This window comes from Melampsora larici-populina, assembly GCF_000204055.1.
Source record: "Melampsora larici-populina 98AG31 unplaced genomic scaffold MELLAscaffold_8, whole genome shotgun sequence".
Classification (NCBI taxonomy): domain Eukaryota; kingdom Fungi; phylum Basidiomycota; class Pucciniomycetes; order Pucciniales; family Melampsoraceae; genus Melampsora; species Melampsora laricis-populina.
Genome location: NW_006768772.1, coordinates 477,292 through 489,569, shown reverse-complemented (window position 1 = coordinate 489,569; position 12,278 = coordinate 477,292). Strand labels below are relative to the sequence as shown.

Genomic DNA, 12,278 nt, shown 5'->3' with positions numbered 1-12,278 from the left:
GCACTCGAGTGATATCCTTTTGACCTTTGAGAACTTCTTTCTTTGTATAAATCAACAGGTGGAACCCGATCATCCGATCCAAACCTGATTTGTTCGATTTTTCTGCTGGTACGCATGCTACAGTTTGAAGACCAATTAGTGAAGCGAGTTCTGATAAATGAAGATAAAATCAAGTGAACTTTTTAATCATTCACCGACGAGAAGGGGAATCATGTCCAGACATCCCAGGGATCGGAAGGGTATCAAGCGTTGTTTTACTATTGATGGATACCGCTTCGGTGGAATAACGGGAGGTAAACAAGTCTCAGCTTGGTCGCTTTTCAGGGCACACCCCGCCTGCGAAGTAGTGACGTTTGCGAACACATAAAGTGAGTACGCTTCAACATTGACATATATATCTCAAGGATATCTGAATTGACCTTTTTGGTCATCATGTTGAGTCAACTGAAACAATCAAACAACTGTTTGAACCTGAGGGGTAGAAAAGCTTTGATGTCATGTAGATAGATCTGTTCCATCCCATCTCATTTTAAAAGAGACCAGCTGACAATTACTTCAACACCTCACAATGGAATTTTTCATTGAGTCTCTCTCAAGCAAACCAGTATCTATATGAGTCACTCAATTAAGAGTAAGTGAATTATATCAAGGAATTGAAAAGCTCTTGAGTCACTACTAATAATGTTGGAAAGTCTGGAGAACAACTCATTGGTTTAGTCCTGTTCATGATCATTACATCCATTTTGAATTCATATCAATTCTCATTCAATTGATTGTATAACCACCCCAAGCAAGAAATCATCTTTGGAGCTAAAATCAAGTTGAGCAAACAAATGATTGTCACACACTGTCTTATCCAGATTAGGTAAGTATTTTCTGTTATCCAGCTGGGGTCATCTCTATTATTTAATGAAATGGTTTGCAATCACTTATTCATCTAACATCCAAACTAGAAATATGATATTGATTAGGATTGGTACTGTATGACTCTTGCATCAGTCAAAAGGCCTTGGACATCAAATTCAAATTCGATCACACTTGAGATCAAAGCAACCATAGAATTCAGAACAATCCATTCAAAATTCAAATCGCTTGCAGACAAATCAATACCCTCACCTACCTTACCTCATTCAATGAAAAGTCCAACTCTAACAAAATTTGAACCAGATGGTTCTCTCTATCACTGTCATCTCAATCTGCAACTTCACTTATCAACATCCTTAAAGCTCAATGTTCATCCACAATATAGCAGTCCTTTGTCATTGGGGTGTCATGTTGTGATTTGGCATCAAATTGAAATTCAAACAAAAGTCTAAAAATGTGACCTCTGGTATCTTGGTTTTAGGTTTGTGTTTGAATAATAGCAACCCTGAGGTAATCATTGTGATTGAAAAAAGAGTTTGATTCACTGATTTTCTCCATGGTGAGATGGGTCTGATTATCTCATAGGCAACTTGATTTGATCAATCTTGCCTTGAAATAGTGCATGCTTTGAACTCAATGTAAGGATATGAAAAGTTGAACTTGAGTGTTTGGCCAAGTCCAGTAAAACAAAAAGGCCTGAGGACAGTCTCAACTTCATGGTATTGACCAATTGATGATATGTATCTAAGTGATCTTGATGGAAGAGAGATACCTAAGTTCTCGAGCAAAAATTTCAACATTGGTCTTTGCAGAAGGTACGAAGTGTAAAGCTCGTCCATGGAGACATGAATCAATCCGTAACGGATGAATCTTGAAAGAGTAATAATTTACAATTAAAAGTTTAGGAGATACGAGAAAGAGGAATCAAGAACCCATCTAGACCTCATCGCCACATTGGTAGAAAGAGACGTCATCCTTTCTCGAACCTCCACGGTCGAAAGATGATTATAAAGCTCCTATCTTACTCTCCGCTACAAGCGCACTCTCATTTCGACAATTTAACTTATTATCAATTATTATCAATCTTTATCTATCTCATCATCAGTCTCTACTTCTTACTATTAAGGATACATTTCCTATTTTATTTTCTTTTAAATCTTAAACAACCTATATTAGCGATAAACAAACTATCTAACAAATCCCTTAAATCGATCTCGTCAATACAAACAATAGTTTATAAGAGCTTTATAAACCTAGTTTACAATCAGTTTTTAGCATTAGTATTCTAAACGTTCTATTCATCGCTATTTTAAAACTCACATTTCACACTCAATTCGTTTAGATCAGAATCTATCCCCTCCAATTTCTACACCTATCCATTATCTCAATAATCCATACATACATAATCCTCAGATATGCCTAGTCAACAACAAATCACCAGAGCTACCAGAAGCGGTAGAACGATCGATTCACAAGCCAACCCAATTGAGATCCCACCACCTTCATCATCCGGAGCAGACCAGGATCTCCCAGCCAATAACAATTTAGAAGGGACTGACAATCCAGAAGAAGAAAGAGACAACGACGCATTAGACGGTGAAGCTTTAGACGAACAGCTTAGAGATGACATAGCAGAGATGATGGAGAACTATCAAGATGAAGAAGTCGAAAACCGAAACAAAACGGCACCACAAATATCACTGATCAGCTCAGAGGACGAAGATTCTTCAGAAGGCCCATCCTCAGAAGATTCAGACGAATCATCCTCAGATTCATCAGACAGTAACGATTCTCAGTCATCATCAGAAGAATCAGTTTCGTCTGAGAGCGATTCAGATTCATCAGAACAAGAAGTCAAGTCTAAAAAGAGTAAGTAAAAGTTTTTCCTAAAAAACTTTTCATCAGTGATGGTCCTCATACATCGCTAGCTCCCAAGTTTGAGCGCCTCCTAGACGGGGAAGAGACAAATTGTCTAGAGTTTTCGAAAGAAAAGCTCGAACCAGATGGTGACCTCCACTGGGAATTTTTAATCTCTTGAGAAGAAAAGACTAACATAAGCATTGGTTTGTAACCATGTAGGCAAGAAGAAGTCGATTAAATCCCTTGACAAAGCAATCAACAAGGCGATCAAAGAAAGAGAAAAAGCAAACATAAAGAAGAAAGAGACAAACGTCGAAAAGAAAGGTATGTAATTCCTTAAAATAAAAATTTTGGAAATGATGAACAAAACATCTAAATGAATCAATACCAAATTCTATCTTTAAAGGGAAAGACGGAATGAATGAACACGGTAAGAAAGCGAAGACGAAGAAGATAAAATCTTCATCATCTAAGAAAATGAAAGTTTCTAAAGAAAATGGAATCAGATTTCAATCTGGACTTCCATGTAAATCACTCCTACCAACTTTACAAACCTATTGGAATGAAGCGATGTTGAAGTTAAACAAGAAGGTCCCTCTCACCGTCTTAAACCCGTCCTTCGTACAACAAGACCAAGATGAAAGTCATAAAAATCAACCATCTTCCTCTTCAAAATCATCTAGAAATAGAGGATTGAACCCCCCATCCGAGTACGCAATGTCTTTCGGTGAATGGATAGATGGAATTTCTCTCCTGAGAAAATACTTGAAGGAAACGTATAAATTCGCGATACTAGCGAAGCAATTAAAGACTCACATAAAACATGTCAAAAACATAAAGTACGTATGAAGAGGTTCCTTTTTGTCCACATACAAAAATCACACATAGAAGTCTAACATACAAACGGTTCCGAAAAATTTTTAGAGAATCGACCGAATGTTGGATGGTAGCCCTCAGATACGACATTATGTTTCAATCACAACTTGCTACTCATCGAGCAAAAGGTGTTCCCATGCCAGATGCGAGTTTATACGTAGAAAACTACGAAAAAAGAGCAAAAGAACGAGCATCAAAAACCGGAGAACTATCTTTTGGAAACACCAATCCTTATGCAAAAGGCGGGCGTTACGAAAATAGAAACCCAATAACAGGCTCTTGGAATGAGTAAGCCCCCTTTCGATTCAGAAAAATCTGAGTATGTTCGGAGCTAAAATGAATTTGACAACAAAAAAAAATAATCTTTTAGAGGAACATCAACAAACAGTAAAAAGAGACGAAACACCACTACGAACAACCCATTTCCGTCACACAACAGAAGGGCAGTGCGACCTCCAAGGGCACCTTTCACTCAAGAAAGGCACGATCAACCTCAACCTCAAGTTAATGCCAGAGAAAACGAAGTTCGTAACCAAACGTTTAATCAAGGAGTTAACGAAGCAAGTGGCAGAGGAAACAATCGTAGAGGTAGAGGTGGGATCAGCACTAGAGGCAGACCACGCCAACAGTGAGTTTTAGCTAGTTTTTTACAGACATTTATCACTTTCGAATTTCCGAATTTTTTATCTCAATTTTCCTAGTCAGACTGTACATCTCCCCCTTGTTTAAAGAGATTAAAACTATCTGTGTTTCTTGAAGTAGAAGAGTTTTTTAAGTTAACAAGAGACTGTAGTATTAAGTGTAACACCACTATCAGAGAATACTGATGTGGGAAATGTTGTATAACTGATATGAAAGTTGAAAACATGAGCATGAAATACCAATCACTCTTTTTTAACAATTAAATAAAACCTTCTTTCCAAAGATTTTTCAAGTGAATGAGGTGTTTACCATATTTGCTTCCATTTTTCTATTTGCTTGCCATTACGTCCCATAATCTTTTTAGGTATAGAGACATGCAGGTAGATGACCACAAGAATTCTTTTCCGATTCACGATCAAAAGAATGAATTGTCAAACTCAAATGTAAGAAGAAGAGAAGACACAAAGCCCCCTAGCGACACATTAGAATTAAAAGAGCATCGAACACAGCAATCTAATCCAGCAGTTTGTCTCCTAAAAAGATGGCCAAAAGAACCGTACAGCAAAATGAACATAGATCTATGGAGGGAGGAGCTGTACAAGAAAGATTTATTACCAAACACTGCCAGCATTAAAGAGGTTCCCAGATGGGAATATGGGTCCTAGTGATCAGATTCCCATTCTGCTACTGTTACACAGTTCCATGAATATTTCCTGAGTAGCCATTGTGATATATGTAGTCAATATTTTGAAATGTGTTTCTCAATCTGAACAAAGTTACAGCATGTATTACACATGATTTTTTTATCTAGATGAGCAGATAACTGAGCAGACCTGTATGTAGCTGATAGCTAAGGATTTACTCAGATGTTTGCACATATGTAGTGTATGCTTTATGGCTCAGATGTGCAGTGCAAGATGATTTGATGCTCCATTCTTCTCTCAATGATATTCCCAGCCTAGGTCATGTTCCGACCAGGGAACCTATTTAATGCTGGCAGTGAAAATATCAATTTGTGATTGACGGATTTGCTGAAGGTTTCGATCAAGGAATCCCACCTCATACAATCAATGGAATGGATTTCTATTGCCCACCAAATCATAGTTCTGCAAACAAAGTGCAAGAGAAGGTAATGTCCAACATTCAAAACGAAATCAAGGCCGGTCGAATGTTTGGCCCATTCACGACAGAGGAATTACGATCAAAATTTCCATTCTTCAGATCTAGTCCAATCGGAGCCGTAGTCAATGGAGATGGGTCCTTTAGACCCATCAACGATCTATCTTTCCCTAAGAATAATCCTCTCATACCGAGCGTGAACTCTTTTGTAAATAAAGACAACTTCCTTACGACTGGGATAATTTCTTGAAGGTGGCAGAATTTATAGCAAATCTCTCAGTTTCAGCAAAAGCAGCCCTCTACGACTGGGAGAAGGCGTACCGACAAATAGGAACACTCCCCAGTCAATGGCCTTACCTGATTATCACCGATTCAGCGGGTTTCCATTATATCGACATCTGTATCTCTTTTGGTGGAGTAGCAGGTTGTGGGAGTTTCGGGGGTCCGGCGGACGCATGGAAAGATTTAGTCAAACTTCAATTCAACTTACTTGATGTCTTTCAATGGGTGGACGACAACCTCCTAATCAAGGAAGAATCAGACACCATCAACATGGACCAGGTAGTAGCTTATAGCTCAGCTTTGGGAGTGAAAACAAACAAAACAAAATTTTCACATTTTGCAGACGAACAGAAGTACATTGGTTTTGTTTGGAACATAAAGGAAAAAACGGTCCGTCTGCCTGACTCGAAACTATCGCAACGAACCGCTCAGCTAGAAGAGTTCCTTGCCAAAGTTGATTACACACACAAGGAAGTCGAAAAAATGAATGGAAGGTTGAATCACGTATCTTATATCTTACCTCAACTACGCTGCTACCTATCTAATAATTTCAAATGGCTAGCTGAATGGGTGAATGTATATGCAACAAGGAAAATGCCATCAACAGTAAGAGGCGATATGAACGTTTGGCTGAAGGCGTTACAAGCCTTTCCGAACAGACACCTACTACAACGAAGATCAGTATCTAACGTTGGCTGGGTGGGTGACGCCTCAACGTCCTTTGGGATAGGTGTCCTTATCGGGAAACACTGGTCGCAATTCAAGTTACTACCCGAATGGGATTTGCCGCCAGAGTCCGGCCAACCGAAAAAAGGCATAGCTTGGCTCGAGGCGGTAGCCGTCCGTTTGGGTCTACTGATGCTAAAGAAATTGCAACCAGTGGAAGGATTACGTTTTCTAGTGCTAACCGATAATACCACCACTGAAGGAGTATTGCGAAACGAACGCTCACGCGACTTTTGGGTTAACCATGAATGGAAAGAAATCAGCACTCTCCTATACTCAACCAATTGTCAGTTGGAACAAAGAAGGGTTACCTCCATCGACAACAGAGCCGACGAGTTATCGAGGGGAATCACACCCAATCATCTGTTGTGGTATTATCAAGTGGTGGTTGATTTACCTAAAGATTTGAAATCATACCTACGCAACACAGACGAATGCGATCACTCCTAAGTTTTCCCAGACACTATGACATCTGTCCAAAATTTTTAATTTGTGAATTGCGACAGATAGTTTTTTGTATATAAATTAGTCAGTCACTGTCATTTTTGAGAATTTGTCACTCCTTTTGTAACAATCAGTCTTTGAGAATTTGAAATAAAGATTCCCTTTACTTCCTAGCCCACAGAAGTCATGATCCTTTGCACGACAGAAGCGGACGTCTAGAAGTTGTGATACGATATCCCTAAAAGAAGTTTTTAAAGAAGTTTTTTAAATAGGACGATGGATACTTACATCTTATCGAAGTAACCCTACTGAACCTCATCGACCCGGCCAGATCACACACCACATAGGTCTCGACGCCCACTAACTGTGAGTAGTAACACTAGTTTTTCTAAAAGACGACACAACTTCTAAATCAAATTCCTCCTCCAGTTGTTTTTGCCAACGAAATGAAAGACCTCTTACCGTTCTTACGAATCAACGACAGTATAAATTTACCTTTATCAAGCTCACAAAGACACATGGTAATGGGCGGTTGGAAACAGTCAACCCTAGAATCTTACGCCTCGGGAGTTAAAAAGTTTAAAACGTTTACTACGAAGTTCAGTCTCAAAGCCTTTCCAGCCTCACACTCAACAATCGAGCACTTCGTAGTGTGGGCAGGACACAATCACAACATCAAAGCAACGAATAAACCAATAAAAGTTGTAACGATACACAAGTACCTTTCAGCAGTACGAACGTGGCACGATTTCCATGGAATAGCAGCCCCTGTTCTTCTACCTACGAGAATACAAAGTATCCTACGCTTATCTCAAAGACTTGAAACAACGTCAATTCTTTTAACTTACGGAAGACAACCAGTATCTCCAAAGGACCTAGTGAAATTGGTAGATAATCTAGAAGAAAACGAGATAGACTCTGTAGGTTTGAAAGCTCTTGTTCTCACAGCTTATTGGGGTTTAGCTAGGATGGGAGAATTGGTGTATAAGTCCTCAGTTCTTGATAGAAGAGATATTACCGCTATCAAAAAGTCAGATGTGATTTTCATACTGGTAGATGGTCACAGAGCGGTACGTTTGACTCTCCGAGACGCGAAGACCTCAAAAAACGGAGAAACTCAATATTTAGTGTTGCGAGAAACTAAAGGCCGGCTGTGCCCTTTCAGGGCCATTGGGAAGCTCCTACGTCGCATGGAAAGGGTTAAAGATCCCCGCATCTTCATGACTTGGGACGACAACCAAACTCGGGCGATTACGAGACCAATTCTAGACCGAGCCCTCTCGCAAGCATGGGGAGTCAACAGCAACCTATCCGGACATTCATTCCGAATTGGAGGGGCAACCCTCCTTACCAAGAAAGGGATAGACTCAGAGGCACTGAAAAAGCTCGGTCGCTGGAAATCCGATTGCCACAAACTGTATCAACGTGAATGGAGCGACGCAGATTGGCGATCAGCAGAAAATGTTTTAATCTCGACAGGCGATAAAATTCCATCTTATCACTCATAGTTTTGTTATAACATCATATTGTTTCTTGCTTTTCAAAAATGCCAATACAAATTCTTGTCCTAATTCTACTTATCACAGTGGAAAGTGAAAATAGATTAGAGAATGAGGGCTGACGTCAGTAAAAGGGGAGAGCCGGAGCGGCTCAGGACTGCCACAAGCCCTGAGTATGGGGACACCGGCTCTCCTATTTATTTCTTCCAAGGTAATTTCCCCTTTTGGAGATTCTGATAAGGTATCCTCATAAACCCTTATCAGTTTCTCTCTAAGGTGCTATATTACCTAAGACTGGCCCTTCTCGTCACCTGAAGGTCACGAGTTTGGCCTCCAGCCCTCACTGCTCCCGCCTAGATCAACACTAAGCTGATATAGGCGGGAGAACTTTATTTTCATAGGAAGAAGGAATAGTAGTGAATGATTAAATGGATTGGTCTTTGCAGAAGGTACGAAGTGTAAAGCTTGTCCATGGAGACATGAATCAATCCGTAACGGATGAATCTCAAAAGAGTAATAATTTACAATTAAAAGTTTAGGAGATACGAGAAAGAGGAATCAAGAACCCATCTAGACCTCATCGCCACATTGGTAGAAAGAGACGTCATCCTTTCTCAAACCTCCACGGTCGAAAGATGATTATAAAGCTCCTATCTTACTCTCCGCTACAAGCGCACTCCCATTTTGACAATTTCACTTATTATCAATTATTATCAATCTTTATCTATCTCATCATCAGTCTCTACTTCTTACTATTAAGGATACATTTCCTATTTTATTTTCTTTTCCATCCCTCCCTCCCTTCTATTACCTGGAGATCCAGCATAGCGGGGACACCGGCTCTCCTATTTATTTCTTCCAAGGTAATTTCTGTTGGGATAGTCCTGCATGACTTTTAATTCTTTATGTAAAAGTCCTGTGAGACTAACCCATGATACGTAGAATCTAAGTGTGTGCTCAACAAACATATTACATCATGTGAAAACCGTTATGTAAAAGTTTCACTATATAAATCATACTGGAGCAGTCAAGGAAAGGTGCTTCTTCTTCACCTTTCCTTTGTCTCTTTCTCTGACTGTTCCAGGTAGGATTTCTCTCTGTTTTCTGTTTCTCTGTTTTTTGTCTGATTCAGTCCGTGAAATTTACACACCTTTCCTTTGTCTCTTTCTCTGACTGTTCCAGAGCTCAAGAGGTTATGAGCCCAGCGTCTACCGACTGAATTAAAACCATATCTCAATTCCTAGTTCTTCGAACGACTCAATTAGCTTCTTGAATCTACTTTCTAAAACTCTAATCATCATCGCACATCTGCTTCAATCTTCTCTCGTCTGTATCCTTCGTTTCGGAAAGGTCCGAAGGAACAATGACCGACAGTACAGATAAGACAATCAAACTATCTGGGATTACTCCACTCCGTCCCCCCGGTGACCTGTTCTTTCTAAAACAAATTGCACCAGGCCATCATCAGCATTTTTGAGATCAATTGATGGTTGGGATCTATCACACGGTAGTTCAACAGGTAATTGGTGGATCCAGGGGCCTATATTGCAATGCACAATGGTGAGCCAGTGTGCTGGGGTATTTTTGCATCAGGTAAATTGTCTTGCTGAGATGTGAATGCAAATCACTTTTGCACATTGCAGCCAGCCCAATCCTGACCTTAGTATATGTTGTCACAGAAGGAGGAGAATGACGTGACTTCCAACTCCAAATATTTCTCTATCTCAATCAAACTTCAACTTGGATCATAAACCACATTGATGATTGTATATGAAAAGAATCATGGCTTGAACAAGATTGATTGCAGATGTCAACCAAAGATTCTAAGAGATTAATCAGGTAGTAATTTAATTTTCATCTTCATATTGTTTGTATCTCAAAACCATGAAGTGTCCAACTCAATTTTGTAAGATTTTCTATCAGAAACCCTGGAGTGTGATATTTGAAGACAGCATACAATCATAGATTACAAAGAGACTTATAAGATATGAAATTAAATAAATGTAAATTACACCGCGGGAATTGATAAGTATGAAACTCGATTGAGCGAAGTTGCGGTGTCCAAGTCCGCAACTTCCTTCAATCACGGGTTTCGTTTGCAATACGTTCACATTACGTTTGCAGGTTTCCCTCGGGCTGCCCTGTATGCGCACGTCTAGTCAAATTTCATGTATCATGTACATATCCTGTTTTGTCACAATTCCGTCTCCCTCAGTTCCTTTCACATGATGATCAGAGGCCTCAAAAGGGACCTTAACCACACCAGTAACTTATCAACACGCTCATTCTTAGCTTGTTCTCAAATCCACATAAGGTTAACTCCAATGGTTCTTGAGTGACATCAACAACTTGTTGTATCAATCCTTTGAGATAGATCTGTTTATCATTCTGATTGAGGTATTTTTCCATACATGATCATCGAAACAAAGTCTAAACACAAATAAATTGATCAAATTCGAGATCGATTTCAAAGAACGATTACAAACAGAATCGAAATCGAACAAAAAAATGCAAATATAAGAATTAGGAAGAGAAAGGACAATCATAATCCTACATGTAGATTTTCTGATTAAGAGAAACAAGAGGGGATAGGTATTTGAATTAATTGAGAAAGATACATGATTCATAGCATGAAAGTGAATCAAACAAAGAAAGAAAAAAACGAAGGAAAACAAAGCTACAAGAGTAATTTACATAGAAATTTTATGATTGAAAAGAAATGTAAATGAGTTGATTTGTCAAAACAAAAGAAAGAATTCTAAAGAGTGAAATCATCATGTGTTTTTATGAAAACCTAAGACAGAAAAAAGGATTTCAAAAGAGTATCAGAGATTTGTTTTGGATTTTGATGCAGTGAAGCAGGAGTTTGTTTGACTTACGTTAAAAGAGGATTGAAAGTATCCACAAAAAGAGAGGACAAAAATGAAAGACAAATTTTTTCTTCTACTTGAGGATCTATGAGGGTCTACATATCTAAACGTGAGGGCAGCTCGAGGGGAACCTGCAAACGTAATGTGAACGTATTGCAAACGAGACCCGTGATTGATGGAAGTTGCGGACTCGGACACCGCAACTTCGCTCAATCGGGCTTCATACTTATTAATTCCCGCGGTGTTAGTAAAACCCACCCCCTCAAGCAAAATATCAGCATTTATGCCTTAGTACTAAAGAGCATAAGCACTGACGTATCACTTGAAGGTTGGACCTTACAAATTTACATCTACACAGTACGCACCTCAGTTTCAGCCATCAGAAATCTTTCGAAATCATGATTTGCTGGTGAGGTGCGCATCAAACAAATTGATTTCCTCCCGCAAAGTAACCCTATTTTTATACTCAAAAATTACGCCCATCCACCCCTTGAACCTTCCTTTCCCCCTGTTCCTCCGCATTAAGACATCTCTCAGTGTCATATCCTAAATGCAAAGTTGCCTCCATCCGCATTTGACACTCATAATTCCTATATTCGAATTTTGTTAATTTGACATCATTTCTTTGCCTAATTTGGATTGAGCATTTTTCTTGTGAGCTTTCAATATTCCCTTCTCGCTTATTCCCCTATTGGTGCTGTTAAACTGATGCATCCACCCTATGCCTAATTCAAGTAACGTCTCCCTTAACCTTGATACTATTTCCTTTCCTGCCTCATTTGACATAAAATCTTATACATGAACTTCCAAATCATCCCTACCTACGGTACTTTATTTCGACCACCATTGACTTTGTTACTGTATCATATTTCCTTTACCGTCTTAAATAACACAAAATCCTATATATTGACTTCCAAAGCATCCCTTCCTATGGTACATGATTTCGACTGCCATGACGCATCAGATATCACCTGCATGCACACCTCCATTTTAATCTTAAGTTCTATATCTTTTACATCGAACTATCTTTCCATTCGCAGCCTCATTTTACTCCTGAATATTGCATTCTCGCAATAAATGATTGTTCAACTAACCT

General features: G+C 39.2%; 2 protein-coding genes across 2 annotated transcripts; one reads left to right on the top strand and one right to left on the bottom strand.

The window, feature by feature from the left end:
- Positions 1–2,279: 2,279 nt before the first annotated feature.
- MELLADRAFT_104050 (uncharacterized protein) lies at positions 2,280–4,329 on the top strand (the record flags this gene model as incomplete). The annotated part of the gene is made up of 6 exons (XM_007407292.1): positions 2,280–2,733; positions 2,944–3,048; positions 3,131–3,563; positions 3,649–3,888; positions 3,971–4,228; positions 4,302–4,329. The coding sequence occupies 6 exons, from the start codon at positions 2,280–2,282 to the stop codon at positions 4,327–4,329; spliced, it is 1,518 nt and encodes a 505-aa protein (XP_007407354.1).
- Positions 4,330–10,669: 6,340 nt separating this feature from the next.
- MELLADRAFT_95830 (uncharacterized protein) lies at positions 10,670–10,939 on the bottom strand (the record flags this gene model as incomplete). Its single annotated transcript, XM_007407051.1, has 1 exon — positions 10,670–10,939. One exon carries the CDS (start codon positions 10,937–10,939, stop codon positions 10,670–10,672), a length of 270 nt encoding a protein of 89 aa, XP_007407113.1.
- Between the last annotated feature and the right edge of the window lie 1,339 nt (positions 10,940–12,278).